Source organism: Tenrec ecaudatus, chromosome 8 (genome assembly GCF_050624435.1).
Source record: "Tenrec ecaudatus isolate mTenEca1 chromosome 8, mTenEca1.hap1, whole genome shotgun sequence".
In the NCBI taxonomy this organism is placed as follows: Eukaryota; Metazoa; Chordata; class Mammalia; order Afrosoricida; family Tenrecidae; genus Tenrec; species Tenrec ecaudatus.
In genome coordinates, this window is record NC_134537.1 from 153971077 (window position 1) to 153988049 (window position 16973).

General features: G+C 41.9%; 1 protein-coding gene and 1 non-coding gene across 4 annotated transcripts in view; one reads left to right on the forward strand and one right to left on the reverse strand.

Moving 5' to 3' along the window:
- Positions 1–15984, forward strand: part of SMC6 (structural maintenance of chromosomes 6) — a 79562-nt gene extending 63578 nt beyond the window's left edge. Inside the window, exons 23-26 of one of the 3 annotated variants that reach the window (XM_075557080.1) lie at positions 864–969; positions 9511–9663; positions 14631–14728; positions 15560–15984. In XM_075557080.1, the coding sequence (XP_075413195.1) occupies positions 864–969; positions 9511–9663; positions 14631–14728; positions 15560–15668 (466 nt within the window). In that variant the 3' untranslated portion in view covers positions 15669–15984. The remainder of the gene's footprint in view (positions 1–863; positions 970–9510; positions 9664–14630; positions 14729–15559) is intronic. The other 2 variants (XM_075557079.1, XM_075557078.1) reach the window with 2 other exon arrangements.
- On the reverse strand, positions 12113–12309 carry LOC142455775 (small nucleolar RNA SNORA74). Its single transcript, XR_012785906.1, has one exon. It is a non-coding gene; the product is annotated as a small nucleolar RNA SNORA74 (small nucleolar RNA).
- Positions 15985–16973: the final 989 nt, after the last annotated feature.

Sequence of the window (16973 nt, forward strand, 5' to 3'; positions counted from 1 at the left end):
TGCAGATGATGCGAGACATGGCAGTGTCGCATTCTTAATCACTTTGATTAAGAACTGACTCAACGGCATTTGTTACTTAGACAAAATGGTATCTTTATTCTCCTTAGAAATGTTTATTACAAAAGTAAGTGAACTGGTAGAAATGTGAGGACACACAAGCACTCCCTGATAGTAAACTCGATCTGTCCCCAAATGTGTTTGTAAGATTGGCTATATGGTTTAGCTGGAACAGGCAGGTCTAACTGAATGAAGGCTCTGAGCTGGAACAAGAAGAGACTTGAAGCCTTGACACGGATTTAAAAGCGGCGTGTGCACAGTAAGTGAAGATGATGGTGATGAAAATTTGTTGCACGAGCGTTCGTTCGATCATTTGAATGTGAGAGCAGATTTACATAACATTAAAGCAGGACTTTGAAATTGGTGGCCATCGGCACCACATTGAGTAGATACGGCTCTACTCAGCCCTACCATTGATCCACTCTTATCCATCAGGCTCTTAAAAGGACTCACTGTGCCTTTGCTGGTTCTCCCACTCTAATATGTCCACCTTCATTGTTCTGGTCTGCCACCTGTGGCAGCTCCCCCAAATGCTGAAAATGCAGGTGTGTTCGCTTCACTGGCCATGACAGAGCTAGTGCAAAGCAAGTAGTTGTCCATAAACTCAACATTCCATAACTTCGGGGACTACTTGAACAAATAAATATAAAGATGCAGGTAGAAAAAGAACCTAAAATCTTGCCTACTGGGAACAAATGTCAACATTTTGGTGTACTATTGTTTACTGTTTTTACGTAGACTTTTTCTTAGAACATACTAAATTTTGTATTTTTATCCTTTTAATGTACCAAATTTCTTTCTTAAAGGTGTTTGACCTTACGATGCAAGTTATACTTTGACAACTTATTATCTCAACGGGCTTATTGTGGAAAAATGAATTTTGATCACAAAAGTGAAACCCTTAGTATATCAGTAAGTATTTTAAGTTACGGAATTTTAATTGTAAAGAAAATTAGCTTTTTATTTTAATGAAACAGTGGTTAGCGTTAGCCTGTTATCTATGGAACACAAAATAACTTATTTTTAAATTAAGAATAGATCTTGCCAAAATGTTGAAAATTAAGTTTGCTAGTTGTAGTTGAATTTTTATTAATCCCGGTTAATCGGATTATTTTATTATGATAATATTTAGGAATTTTCTTTCAAAGACATGTATTTACCTTTCATTTCATTCCAGTAGTTTCATTTTTTTAAATTTGTGCAGCATTTTAAATTATGTGCATTAGTATAAGTAGTCCATACTATCCACTCTCACTGTAGGAAGCGAAAGAATGCTCTATCCATGGCTTCATACAATTAACTCGTGAAGGTATCCCTAGATTAGGCCTCCTTTGGATAAACAAAGCCACAACATTCCATTCTCTGTAGTCCGTGTAGATTCCTTGGTAATTCATAAAGGAGGGTGCGGGAAGATGGGACATGAGAAACTCTGTAGTCAGGGATGCAGGCTTTCTGAGTGATCTCAGCAAAAATGACTGCCATGAAGACTTCTTTCAGAAGAATTAGAGCCCCTGCGGCATCGTGAGTCACACCTCAGCTGTTTATAACAAGACTCACAACCGAGACCACCAGGCACTAGCAGGAGAAAGACAGGACTTGGTACTCAGGCTCGGAAACCCACGTGGCAGTTTTACCCTGCTCTGTCTGTAGGGTCTCTGTGGGTAAGCATCAATTCGATGGCAGTGAGTTTGGTTTTTGTTTTGAGTTTGAATCCCAGAGAGTTGGAGATTAACGATGTGCCATTCCGCTCCATTTCTTCCCCACCCCTCCCTGGTGTTCCTGGTTCTATCATGTGCTGCAGTGCCCACGGAGAATCACAAAATGTTAAGGAAACGTCTCGTGTGGTGGTGGGTTCTGTTTAGTCCCAAATCCACAGAGGTGGGCCAAAAGCAGGGTCCAGAGCCAGAATCTAAAAATGTCCCAAAAGGACAGTCAGTCTTCCTTTACCCAAACCAGAAAAATAGAGGTATGGCTTTGATGGAGGTGTGAGCTTTTGTTGTTGTGTTTTGCCTTTTCTACGACCACGCCTCCAAGGAAAACAAAGGATGGTGCCTTACCCCCGCACCCCAGGAAACAAAAGGTGTGACTTGCTTCACACTCTACTAAAGTCCAGTCTTACTGCTACCCTAATTCTGACCATAGTATAGTAGAAAACACCCTCCAAGATGGGAGGAGAGCCACAGGCTCAGAGTCCAGACGCTACTACCTCACAGAAGGAATAGGACTCCAGGGAGCACAACTCTAGTGCAGTTGCTGTACCTCAGAGCCTTCTGTTTCATCAGAGCCTTCTGTTTCACTACTTAGCGTTTTTTGCTGCCTTGGTCTTTTGCATCGCAACCAAAGTAGGAAGTTTAGAGTTATTCTCCCCATGTTTAACTTTCTTCTAATACATCATTGATAGCTCATTTCTACCTGGCTCTTTTTAAAGTTTTATTTTATGAGATTCAGATAATGATTAAAGATCTATATCTGAATGAATTGGCAGGGATTCTACTTTATAGGTAGGGCGCATAGTATGTAACAGTAGTCCAGAGTTCTCAGTGCATACGATGAAAAATACAAGTAAATTACAAAAATCCTGAGGAACCCTAGAGAAAAAGAAGAGCCCCAGGGACAGGGGAGCCTGTTCAGGATCATCTAACAGAGGTGCTGGACGTTTTCTTTCCTCGAGGCTTTTTGCCAGGTGTGATCACTCAGGTGGTAGAAGGAGACTGACAAAGAGAAAGAAAAGGTGGAGGGAAAAGGAACCCTTCTTTCGTAGAATATTTCAGGATCTTGAGTTACCATTTACAAAGGAGAGCACACTAGTATTTTTAGCCATGAGTAATGTGGTAAAAAATAGAATTAATGATGACAAAATGGATACAAGCTTCAACAGACTTGGAATGGGTAAGAATCAGTACAGAACCCCCCCCCCCTCCCCCTGCATTACCATCAGGCAGCTCTTGACTCAGAGACCCTAAGGGACAAAGTGGAACTGCTCCACAGGGTTTCCGAGGCTGTAACAACCTTTACAGACATAAAATGGCCCGCCGTGCTTCCACGGGACACAGGAGAAAGACCAACATCGTGATTGTTAGGAGGACCAAAGGGGAAAAAAGCAAACCTTACAGCATAAAATCAAAGCAAAACTTTGAAATGAACTTGAGCTATACAAAGGGGGTTGTTAAAGTCTGTAATTAAGGGTGCTTGGAATCATAGTAAGATAAAAGAGAGAATGGTGAGAAGGTTTCAAGAAATAAGAAAAAGATCAGGGATCACCATGAACTCCAAGTGAGATAAATACAAAGAAAGCCACATCAAACACAAACTAAAACCCATTTAATCCTAAATGGACCCAGAGAGACGCACAGCGCTACACTTCCCAAGGAACAGCAGTAGAACTGAAGGCAGAGTTTCTGGTATAGGGAGGTGATTATCAACTGCTACACTTCAAAACAACAAAGGAGTGTAAACAGGAGAACATACACACTTCATGTAGAAATCTCTAACTAGCAAAAATATCCTTCAGAAGTGAAATTGATAACAAGATGGTTGTACACAAGCAAAAAACTATTTTTTATTACACTTAGCCCATGAGAAATACTAAAGGTTTTCAGGGAAAGAAAAATGCTCCCTGGTGGATATATGGAACTAACTGGAGGAAGGAACGGAGCAATTCAAAAGGCAGATTTGTTGGTAAATATAAAATAGCTTCAACTGTTTAAAACAGTAATTAGAGTGTCTTCAGGGGCGACAGAAAGTGAAGCAACAATAGCCCCGAAAGAGATGAGTGCGTAGGAGTTAGACTATCATCATCGGGTCTGCGCATGCTCCCCAGAGTAATGCTAGTAACAACTTAGATGCACACTGCGATCTCGAGTAGCCTCTGAGAGCATCCGAGGAGCATGTGCTCAGGTGGAGCTGGGACGCCCCGTGGAACCATCACGAACCTCTGAATCCAACGAGCCAAGTTCCAGCAAGTGTTTAGTTGGATGTAAGCAGCCTCACTAGCTACTTTTACCTTTCCATGGTTTATTTTGTTGTTGTCTTTGTTGAAAGTATATAGTTCACACAGCTTAGCAAATGTCATTCTTAATGGTGGAATGTTAAACACTTCTCCCCCTAGATTAGGAGTCGGGCCAAAATGTCTGTTATCATCACTTCTACTCAGCATTTTACTAGGTGTCTTAGCCAACGCAGTGAAAATGAGAGATATGCAATGAAGAAGTTAAACTATTATCATTCACAGGTGATAGCGTATTTTTTAAAAATCCAAAAGAATTCATATGTGAACTCAGCTATTCTAACAGATAATTCGGAAAATAAATTAAGATATTATATCCAATAGCACTAGATAAGTGAAATAGAAAATATCTAAATTTTATACACTGTATAAACAGAGCTATGAAGAAAATTTTAAAATCCTGAATAAGTGGAGAGCTATGCCATGTTCATAGATTGCAAGACTTAAATTCTTAACAAAATTGGTCTTTGGATTTAGTGCAATCTCAGAATTTCAGTGGAGCTTTTAAAGAAGTCAACGAGCTAATTCTAAAAATGGTATTCAGACTTAGTGGATCCAGAGTAGCAAAGCTGTGTGAAGAGCATTATCGAGCATCAAACGTACCTGTACAGCTATAGTTATTAAAGACGGTGTGGTAGTTATTGATAACCAGATGAACAAGCAGACCATTGAAACGCAGTAGAAAGCTCAGACACACACCAGACAAGGTCTCCAGTGCAAGCCCGAGAAAAAGGGTGAAGCCTCTCTGAGTTGCGTTGGGCCAAATTGGATTTCCTGTTGGTAGCATGAAGGCATAGTCAACTCTGACCCGAGACCTTAGGGGCTGCTCCAAGACGAATGAACCGGGATTCATGTCTCACCCTACTCCCCAAACCAGAATGGATCGAGGACCTATGTGGAAACTACAGCCGTAACTTCCCAGGAGAAAGTGGGAGGTAGAGGCTGTGGGACCTAGCTTTTAAGGGTGGATCACCAGCTCCGACACAAGCATGAACAGCAGAAGACAAAACAGAAAATTGGAATCGCACATAAAGTAAATAACATTTGTTCACCAGAGGACTTCAAACAAAATGAAGAGAAAACCTTCAGATGGGAAGAAAATCAAGATAACCATATATGTGATTTGTGACTAGTCATATCTAGACAATGAAAAACTACATTTATAGCTTAACATAAAAACGAATAACCCCATCAAAAATGGGCAGGGGCCTTGAACAGATAATTCACCCCAAAGGACATTGAAGTGGCCACCACGCCCATGCAAAGGTGCCAGGACCAGCTTCATAGGCTAATACAGATGCATATCAAAACCACCTCAGTAGAAGTCAGTGATCAAAACCATAGAAAACAGAGGTGCAAGGCTGTGGACACACAAACACTTAGCCATTGCTGATGGCAGCATAGCATGGTACGGCCTAAGCGAAGTTCAGTTTGACGGTTCCTTGAAAAGTTGAACGTAGAATTACCATCGAACGCAGCTCTCCCAATCCTTAAGCTCATATTGACCCTATAGAACAGGGTAGAACTGCCCTCGTGTTTCTGAGTCTAGCAGTTACTAGAATGGAATGCCTCCTCTTTATCCTTGGGGTGGACTTGAACTTGCCAGCCTTGCATCTAGCAGCCCAACAAGTCGCCCGCTCTGCCTCCAGGGCTCTACTATGTCTTTTCAGCTGAAAGTCCAATCTTTCTACAAGGCAACCCACATGCAGTGATTGATGAGTGGGATGCATAAAGGCCCAGCCCCAGCAACATGAGGTAAGCAGAACATCTTTCTAAAAGGAAAAGTTGCTAATTTGTGCTTTATTAAAGTCCAAAAGCTCTGTTAATCAAAAAGTAACACTGAAAGAATGATAAGCATGCTACCGTCTGAGGAAAGCCAGTTCCTATAATAAATGCATCTAGTGGATGTTAGAGAACTAAATCTTAAGAAAAAGCATGTCGGTGTCAGAGGCCTGCACAGTAGCGTCCTAAATTTAAGATATCCAATTGAAAAATAAGTACATGGAAGAGTGTTCAGAGTCCTTAGCTGCTACAGAAATGCCCATTGATACTAGCAGCAGTTTCTGGGTGGCTCCCCAGGAGGAAGATGGGGCCTTGTGTGCCTTCAAATATTTCCGTCTCAGAAACCCTAAGGAGCAGCGTTACTCTGTCCTGCAGGGTCACCTTGCTGGCGGTGGGTTTTGTTTCGTTTAAGTAGGATGGCGGTGAGAGCCCAAGTGGTGGCACTGAAGAAAAAGGCCTGGCATTTGTCTTCTGTGATGTCTCAGCCAGAGAAACTATGGAGCAGGTCTCCTTTCAGCACATGCACCAACACGAGTCAGAATCTGCTCGTGGACACAACCCAGAGTCCTTGAGAAGATAATGGAGAAACAAACTCTGGTATAGCCATACAATGGAGCATTATTCAGCCGCAAAGAGACATTAAATTCTGGTACACAGCATGGATGACCTTTGGAATTATGGTGCTAATGAAAACAGCCGATGTGAAAGGACAGAGAGCGTGGTCCCACTTTGATGACATTTCTGGAAGAGGCAGAAATGGGTTGAATTGTGTCCTGCACTCCCAAATACTCCATGCTTTCAAGTCAGTGCTGCCTCACAGCAACCCCCTGAGTTTCCGAGACTACCACTGTTCGTGGGAATAGAAAGCCCGTTCTTTCTCCAAGGAGCTGCTGGTGATTTCACAGCCCAACGTGTAACCACCACTACACCACCAGATAGGTGCTAGGAGTATACCTGTGGTCGTCATCCTACGTGGATGAGGCAGGTTTCCTGTAGGGTATGTCCTGAATTCATCTCTTTTGAGATGTAAGAGAGTGAAGAAGCTATCGTGCAAGCAGAGCTCCAGCGAAGAGAAATGCCGAGCCATGTGAAGATCTAGGCACTGGGAGACAGAAGGAAAGGGACGCATACTTTGTCTGAGAGCTGACAGAAAGACAGCCTTTCCCTGGAGCTAACAACGCTGAGTTCCAACTGCCAACTAAGAAGATATCCTTGTGTTCAAGTCCTCCACGTGGGTTCTTTTTGAGACCGCAGCACTGGGTAAGTGAGACACATGGAGACAAGAGAAGTTTATGAGACTCAGGAAGAAGCCATTGCTGCTAGGGTTCATTTCACACACACACACAGATTTATTCCAAACCAAGTAAGTCCAACATGTCTCTGCGGTCAGCACGCGGCTGCGGACAATTCCTCTCAGTTATGTTCTGGTCTCAGTTACCTCAGGGTGCCTACAGTAGAAAAAGGTCCAGTCCAAACCGTGGCTTCCAGATGTTTGGGACTTGTTAAATTTAAGGGAGAGAGGTCAGTTCAGAAGGTGATGGCAGGGTCGTCTGGATAGGTTTTCCATAAGGACGTAGGATAGTCAAGGGCACTTATCATGAAGACATTTTAAAAGAAAAGTGCGTGATGAAAGAAGGCCCAGGAAACTACGGAATTTTTTTCTGTCGTGACAACCTGCTCGTTCTTTGGAGGGAAGCAGGTTCTGTTCTCTGAGAAGTTCACTGTGAAATCTTTCTTCATTCACTCCACAGCCCTGAACTTGACCTTCAGACTTATTTTGTCCCCCAAACTCAAAGAACATTTCAAAGGAAACACCAGTTCCTTGATTGAAGTCAAGACGGGCGTTTGGACGTGGTGTAAATAGAAGAGTACAGAATTCTTTTGGGAAGGGTTGGAGAAATGGAAATATTGCCTTCAGAAGTGAATAGGTCTGGATGGGAGGATATGTTTACATACGATAGCTTCTCATGTTGATAATTTTGTTTCATGATGATGGTTGTACAACATGATTAATATAAGCACTGTCTCCGAGTTGTGCTCATATCGACACACACACACACACACACACACACACACACACACATACATACATATCTTTCCTTACGATAAAAGTTGTTAGAAGGAGTTGAAGTGGCAAATGTGACATATGTTTACGTTTGCCTCAAGAACGTGTGTGGTGGCGTTAGTGGTTACATGTTACTGCGAGGCTGGGAGCTGGAAACCACCAGCTTCTCTGTAAGAGAGACTCCTCCCCCAGAGAGCTCCCTTAGCGTCTGGGAAGCCAGCAGGGCCCGGTTCACCAGGAGTCAGAATGAACTCCATGGCAGTGAGTTTGGTTCGGACTGTATCATTAGTTTTCATTTTCCAGATAAGGAAAATGAAATAAGGGAAATGACAAGTTAGTAATTTTACAAGGGGTAAAATAGACACCTCTGTCATGCATCTAAGACATCTTTCTTTGTAATGTATCTAAGATGTCATTCCTTAGATGCAAACTGCAGTTTAGAGCAAAGAATTGCACCTTAAGCATTGAATTCTTTTATGGGTTTTGTGTTTAATTTGGTCTGCTTTGTGTTTTTTCTGCTTAGGTTAATGTTGCTGTTTTCGTTTGAGTTTTCAGATAAGTGTGTTTCAAAATTCAGAAAGTTTAAGACTCAAAATATTAAAATCAGTGAATATTTGTGTGATAAGACAAACTTAGTCAAATACAAGATAGGAAGGAGACTACTTGAAGCAACATGCCTGCTAATGACATAGGGCTAGTGCTTTGCCTTGTGTGGGCCAATCAGGTCAGAGCAGGTCTAGAAATCTGTGGAAAGGAATCTCCTCGGAATATTACTTGTACTACTATCTCTTGAAATCTGTTGTGAATTTTAATACTGCTGACTATTCCTATGAACCCTTATTTCATAAAGAAGTGTTGTCATAAATTCCTGAGTTTTATTTTCATGCATTCAGGTGTTTTCATCCATTACAGTGATTTTTTGGCCAATGAGCCTCTTCAGGGCGGAGCTGTGGTCTAAACCAAACTCCTGCCTCAAGTGGATGCCAGCTCATTGTCACCCTTTTAGGACACGATAAAACTGCCCCTGTGAGCTTCAGAGAGGGAAACTGGGAGTAGAAAGCTCCATTTTTCTCCTTCGGAGCGGATATGGGTGTTAAGCTGCTGGCACTGCAGCTAGTAGTCCAGTGCATGACTAACCGCTAAGAAAGACAGACACCAGGGCCCTGGTTGAGAGCAATAGCTATGTTGAAAACAATTCAACCACTAGATGTCACTGTAGTTCAGATTACAAAGTTTGTCTTGCGTTTCAAATGTTTCCAATTTTCAATGTGGGCTAACTTAAATTCTTAATTTTGATCACTAATGAATATTGTTAAACCTTTGGACTGTTTGTATATTAGGCCCAGTTAGGGTAAGAAAAAGGTTTTCCATTTGATTCTCAGGGAAACACAAACCCAGATCATTAGACTCGTGTAACTTACTCTCTAATGTGAAGTATTTCAGAGAGAAACCACGCCGTTTTCGTGTCACTAGGTGATTTTCTTATGACATGTTTTTTTTTCTGTGTCCTATAGATGTGTTCTTTCTGATGCTAGCCAGCTCATGTTGTAAAGGATTTAACCCTTGTTTTCTTGGCCCTTTTTAAATCCTTCTACTCAAGGTTCAGCCCGGCGAGGGGGGGAAAGTTGCATTCAGCGACATGCGCGCCTTGTCTGGAGGGGAGCGGTCTTTTTCCACGGTGTGCTTCATCCTTTCTCTGTGGTCCATTGCAGAATCGCCTTTCAGATGCCTGGATGAGTTTGATGTCTACATGGTATTGTTGTTTTTTTTTTCTATTGTCACTTTTTGTTTAAAATGTGCCCTTTGAGAGGAAGCAGTTCTTTGTTTAGCTTTACCTGCTGTAATAGAAAGAACCCGCCCTGAACTTTTTAAGTGGCATAGATGAGCGGGAGCATGCCTGGTCGCGCCCACACTGCCCCACAGCCTCTCCCCTAGTTTCCCATCAATATAGAGCACGCTCGTCTCTTTCGTTTGTTTTAGCACAGTGTGGTGACCAGTTCACCAACCATCTTTGACTAGCTCTAGCTCCTGTGCATTCTCTCCCTTCAGAAGAGCCGGTGGGTGCCTCCCTCTTGAGGAGGAGACCCTGAGGGAGCAGGAACATTTAAAACCCCAGAATTTCAGACCTAGTTCTGTCACCCACTCCGCAGATGACTTTAGGCAGCATTTACCTTTCCGGGATCGCGGAGGTTTTTAATACAAGATAGTGAGACCTGAACAAGCTCTTGCCTGCCTTGTTATTGTTATAGGAGAGGCATGTAGCACTTACAAATGACTGCCCACCCCCTTCTTCACTGCCCAGTCTTAAGACCCCAGCAAAACATCATTCGCTGAAATCATAACTAAATCTTCCATCCCTTAAAGTGTGTCCACTGGCCACTGCCCATGCCCTGTTCTAGTGTCCGGCTTTTGGTTCTCTACCTGCCCAGCTGCTGCCTCGAATTCTGTTGCCCGAGTACCACGAGTGCTTTAAAACTTGGTGGAAAATTCCACGATCCTTTTTTTTTTAATATTCTTAAGGAGTAATTTTAATAATTATAAATGTCTTAGGTGTAATAATGGTATAGTGATATGTCTGCATCATATATACATGTGATTATATCAGCTTCAAAATGTCGGAGAAATTCCATCATGTGTTTTTAACGCACTTATTTCTTTTTAACATAAAAAGAAATCATCATAACATAAACTCACACACCAGACATTTCAAATGTTCATATTCATAAGAGCTGTGTAGCTACCACCAGTCTCAATTGTGGGCGTGTCTTCTTCATGGTCCTCGTTGTTAGCTCTCCATTTCTCACCCACCTCCGCAGTCATGTCCGTTTGAAACTGTTCGTCCAGTTACTGTCTCTAGGGTTATCTGTCCTGGGTTCCATACTCAGAAACATAGGCAAAATTAAAACAACACAAGCAGCCCAACAACAGTGACAGCGTGGAACAGGAAAGAAAGGGAGAAGATAGAAAAACCGGTACAATTATACATACATGGATCAAGAGGGAGATCAAAGGATAAGGTGTCACTTTTTAACCATACCTGCAATAGGCTGCCCTACAATGTACCATCTGATAACAAGGCCTTTCTCCTCGCTGGACGTTGTCAGGGAATTCTCCTCAGGCTTAATCCACGTGGGGGGGACCCTGGGAATGGGTTTTGGGCTTGTACCGTCATCCATACCCTTCTGCAAACCGGATGTGCAGAATTTAGGCTGTGATACCATTCCCTCCTCCAGGTTTGGTCTTTACAATTTGAAGTTAGTTCTTGGATCACATAGGCGGAGGTGCTTATTCCAGTTGCGCTTAGATGATCGGTGATCTTTTTTTTTTTTTAAACATTTTATTAGGGGCTCATACAACTCTTATCACAATCCATGCATATACATACATCAATTGTATAAAGCATATCTGCACATTCTTTGCCCTAATCATTTTCTTTCTTTTTTTACATTTTATTAGGGGCTCATACAACTCTTATCTCAATCCACACTTATACATACATCAATTGTATAAGGCACATCCGTACATTCTTTGCCCTAATCACTCTCAAAGCATTTGCTCTCCACTTAAGCCCTCTGCATCAGGTCCTCTTTTTTTTCCCCCCCTCTCTTCCCGCTCCACCCTCCCTCATGAGCCCTTGATAATCCAGACTGTTATTTTGTCATATCTTGCCCTATCCGGAGTCTCCCTTCCTCCCCTTCTGTTCCGTCCATCTCCCAGGGAGGAGGCCACATGTGGATCCTTAATTATGCGTTTTCATAGCTCTTTGAAACCTCTTTGTATCGGAGGCAGTCTTTGTCTTATTATCATACTGTTGCTGCTCTTCTTGAGCCTTGCACCCTACCCACACCCCCGCCACAAGCACACCCACAGTGCCCAAAACTGTTAGTGATGTTTGGATGCCTGCTACATGGTAGGCTCACCTCTGACATTTCTCTTGTTCTTGGACTTCAGTCCATATGCAAGTGACATCTCAAGTCCACATGCCTGATCCTAAATGTGCTGGCATCTTAGGGCGTTCGTCTTCAAAATCCCCTTCCTTGATTTGTGGCAAACTGCTTACTAACCTAATTTTGAAACCTGAGATTCTTCTTTCCTTCTTCACCGTCATCTTGTCTGAACTCTGTTCCTCTTTAAGAGTCTTCTCTATCACCATCCCTTCTTTCTTTCTTATTCATTTATTTATTTAGTTTAAGTTTTTAAGTAATGTTTGCATCCAGACTAGGACCAGCTCCACAGGACGAGTCGCTCCACTCTCGAAGGTGCAAAATGCTGCCCAGAGGTTGTGCGACCGCAACACGAACACAGTGCTGGAGCCAGACCTCCCTGGCAGCATTGCTCTTCCAACAGGGTAACGCTGCCCCAGGCATTGGGTTAGCCTGGACAGCTGACAGCCGCTGGGCTCCTCTTCTTTCTCACTGAAACTCTCCTGCCTCTCAGCTCCATCTCCTCACCTTTGGCCTGTTGAAATGGTTTTCCATCCAGGCTCCCAGATTTACATCTTCCGCCTTTCTGTAAGTTTATATTTCTTGATAAATATATTTCTATTTCTTTATATATATTAATTAAGAAATATAAACCTGTATATATATCCACATATATCTAGTTGGGGCTGCTTGCCAGTTGTTAATTACCCTGGAATATAATTTTAACTTGGGAGGTTCGCGTCCCCTTTCATTAGATAAGGTTTCACCCTACACTATCAGCTGCCCTACACTCCATGGTTATTTGACGAACACACCAGGCCTCTGCCCATGGTGCCCTTTTTCCTTGTACTGGCAGCCTCTGGGCTACTTACAGGCAATTCCTATTTACACATTAATGTTACGTAAATTTGCCCTCACTTTAAAATGATTGAGCCACCCCCTACTCTTATCACATTCTTCCTCATACCTGCCTTTACTTACCACACATGCAACTTTTTCAGTCATCGAAAAGCCTCCCTCCCACGTAAACTAAGACTAAAGTAGGACTGTGTGCCCCTCTTCTAGCTCACATAGAAATTCCACTGAGAGACACCAGAGCAGATCTCTTTCCCCACCCAGGGGCTGCCTGTGCTGTGCTGTGAAACCTCCTTCTCACTCACTGCTATGAAGCCGTCCACCTGTCGGTGACCAGCGCCCCTTGCCAGGCAGGTGAGGAGCTTCACAGCTCCCGGGACACAGCCAGAGAGAAGCTCCTCCTCCGAGTTTCCAGCCATCCATGGCGTATTTCTGTGACTGTGTCTTCTACCACCTTGCAAGGGCTGGTGGTCATGGGACATATTTTAATCATGTTTGTTATCTCCTAATGCCTTACAAATAATAAGCGTTTAGTTTAGTTTTGGGTTTTTTTCCTACATGTATCAGACATTTTTAGGAGCCCTAGAGTGGCACAATGGATAACACACTTGGCTGCTAACCCAGACATCAACAGTCCAGACCCACCAGCCACTCCTTGGGAAACAGATCTGGTTTTCTGCTTACAAGAAAATGTACAGTCTTGACAATCCTATAGGAGAGTTCTCCTCTGTCCCCAAGGGTCACTATGAGTCGGAATTGGTTTTACCACATTGGATTTAGTTTGGCGTTAAATGAGTGATGTTTTTACAATCCTTCCATGACAACGCTTTTTTCCTGGTTCCTCTGAGAGTGAGCGTCAAAGGCAACTTACAGATCACAGAAGATCACTCTTTCCATGCCATGTGTTTGTCCAAAATGGTATTGCGCATTTCAGTCCCCATGTTGTCAGATGTAATTCTGGGCAGCAGCTTTGCACAATGAAGAACATCTCCGCCAGAATGGCATGTTGCCCTCATTGAAATCATGGAGGTTTTGAGAACCAGTCCACAGGAAATGAATAAATAATTTTTGGCAGTTATTTTGATGGAACAATATTCTATTTGAGTAAACTCTGTTTTGTTCTGTTTTAACATTAAGTTAGATGACTTTTCAGATGAGCCTGATAGAAGAATTTATATAATCAGAGCCATTGAGCAATGTAAGTGTTGAGTCCCCCAGTTGTTTTCGGAATCCATGTTCTAAACCAACATGCTGTATTGGCCAAATAATTTCAAACAGACCTTTAAATTAAATACGCATGTTTTATAACTTTCTGATATTGACAAGGGGCCTGCTTTGTTGTTTGTGTTGCCATTGTTATTCTAACACAGAAGTGTAAAAGCACTCGTTCCAATTCATCTCATTTGAAAGCCTGTTACAACTGAGTCTTAGTGGTTCTCTAATAAACAGTTTCACATTTAAAAAATAATCAAGGAGTTTATCTGTAAATTTGAATTGGTTTGTTATTTAATTTTAAATTCAAATTGTTTAAAGTTGAGGGGCAACTGCAGGGGCAGAGTTCTTGAACATCTTAGTCACTGAGCCTGGGGTTGCGGGAATAAATTGGTGATGATTTTGTTATCGAAAATGATTACCCGTGATTGTACCAATTAGATTCATTCTGTAACATTTAGTGTGTATTTTACTTTCATTACTAAGTATATTTGAGGGGAGAGGGCTCAACATATAAATACGTTGATGATAAAAATAACCTGGTGGATGTGCTTATTCAGTTATTTTCCCTAGTAGTTTCTGGTATTGTCTTTGGCACATGAATTCCTGAGTTCTGTAGATAGGTAATTCCTGGGTGGGAGGTCCAGTGACATATCCTGTGGCAGAATGCGGCTTTTATCGAATGGACTTGCACCCTCGTGATGGGCCCTCTGTCCCCTCTGTTCTTCAGGACATGGTGAACAGAAGAATTGCGATGGACATGATTCTCAAGATGGCAGACTCCCAGCGCTTTCGACAGTTTATCTTGCTCACTCCTCAAAGCATGAGGTAACGTTTCTAAGTGTTTCATTAAAAACTTCCATCAGGTATATATAAAAAGGAACAATGTTAATTTCTTGAACACAAATGTATACATGGCCAATACAAAAAAATTAGCAGCCTTTGTGATATTTCAGGAAATATAAGATGATTTTGTCTTTCGTAGATATTTAGAATTTGCTCCTGTTCTCTCTCCCCTGTACTAAAGCAAGTTAATTTGACATGGTTATTGATATGTTGCTGTGCCTATTTTGTGTCAGCAATTCTGAGGTTATTGTGACCAGGTAGTATAACTACATTTGATGTAGACTAAAGAAATAACTCCGTATTTCTCTAGTCTTGATTCTTTCTGGGTGGATGACAAGCATTAACGTTTCTGAGTAAGAAGCTCTACTGGGCATCCGTGAGCAGTCACAACGCCAACAGCGTGTCCGTACTGTTTCACTTAGAGTTGCCCTTCCGTTTCCAAAGCGGTCCCTTGATGATGTAGGGGTTTACTTTTGTGATGGGAAATGATCAGTAACAACTTCTTGGTTAGATAAGAAGACGAATTAGAAGAGTTACATATACGTATAGAGCTCTTTTCATTTCTTGTGTGTGTGTGTGTGTGTGTGTGCGCGCGCACTTAAAATCCATGACATTTAACAAGAAGTTAATTATTTTAAAATGAAAACCTATTATGTCCATATCACAAATTGTATCTCTTAAAATGTAAGGCATTAATCTCTGTTAGCAGATTGTAGCCATTTTGATGTATCTATTCATAGGGAAGAATTAGAATATTCTTTCATAGGAAAAAATTTTTATGGAAAATGTAGTAATTAATTTTGTTTCCTCCAGCTCACTTCCTTCAAGTAAACTGATTCGAATTCTTCGGATGTCTGATCCTGAAAGAGGACAGAGTATTTTGCCTTTCCGGCCCATAACTCAGGAGGAAGACGACGATTGAGGTTGATTTGTAACCTCATATGCCATGTCTTCATGCTGAAGATTTATAAAGGGAAAAAACAAAATGTAATTGAAGATATATCTGAAAGGAAGGACACCTCTCCTTTATCTGAGCACAGGAAAATATGTCTATAAGCCTAGAAACCTAACTATAACCAGCACTTTTAAATTACAGTCACTTTACTTTGAGAACATCAACTTCATAGTCCTAGTTTTAAATCTTTGTAATTTTTTTAACCATCTGTTTTTATAGATTCTTTTTCAGAAGTAAAATTTGTACATATGTGCATATCTGTTTAGTTTGGTTTCATTTCTATAGTATTTTATAAGAATTAAAATAAAAACTTGTGCCCCTGATGATCCTTGGTTTGTCTTCTACATACTATTGCATTCTATCGTGAAGTTATGGAAACAGATAAAGTTAGAGAATTCTGTCCGTGGGGACAGAGCTTGGGGGGAAGTCTGTGAACAAAGACCAGGTTAATGACTATGAGTGACCTACACATGACTGAATGACAATTTCCCCATTTTCTGATAATGCATATGCCTTCGACTAAATCACCACCTACAGATAATGTCTAAATCTAACATAACTTGATTTGCCATGAATCTTTTAAATGCAATCTTTCATGAAACTGAGACATTGTAAGGCTTTATAGGGTGGGAACTGAGGTGACGCTCTGCCAACGATGCGGCACCGTTTCCCTAGTCTGGGACCCGGATCAGAGCTGGATGATGATGCAGTGCTTCCTGCTGGCCTCAGGTGTGCTCACCTGGTTTAGGATCCCCCAGTTTGTAGTGAGGAACTCGGGCTGAGGGTCAGCTGAGAACAGGGCACAGGGAGTGGGGGGTGGGGCACAGGCTTAGCTTCACCTGTCACAAAGCAGAAAGGTAGCCAGTGGTGGCAGAAGCTCAGTGACAAGCTGTTGTTGGTGAAATGAAACCATCCTGCTTTCAAAGGGCTTAAGAAGCAAGTGTCCAGGAACAACGAAGTACCCAGTCGTGTAACAAGTGGTATTTGTGAACATTGTTTAGAGACCATGAATGTGACTGCTTCCTGTGTTCTCTATTATTTGAAACCAGGATTAGTGCTGAACTTAAAGGAATATCCAACAAGAGGTATTCCCTCAATTGCTAGCACTAAGTGTTAGAACAAATATTGATGAAACTGAAGGAGGCAGTATTTTAACAGTATTTTCAGAGCCAGGCATTTGTAGAGTTAAAAGTAGGGTTTTTTTTAAGTGGGAGCAGGAAGGTCGGACTTGCCATGTGGGCAGAGTAAAGAAAGAAGATGGCCAAAAACATG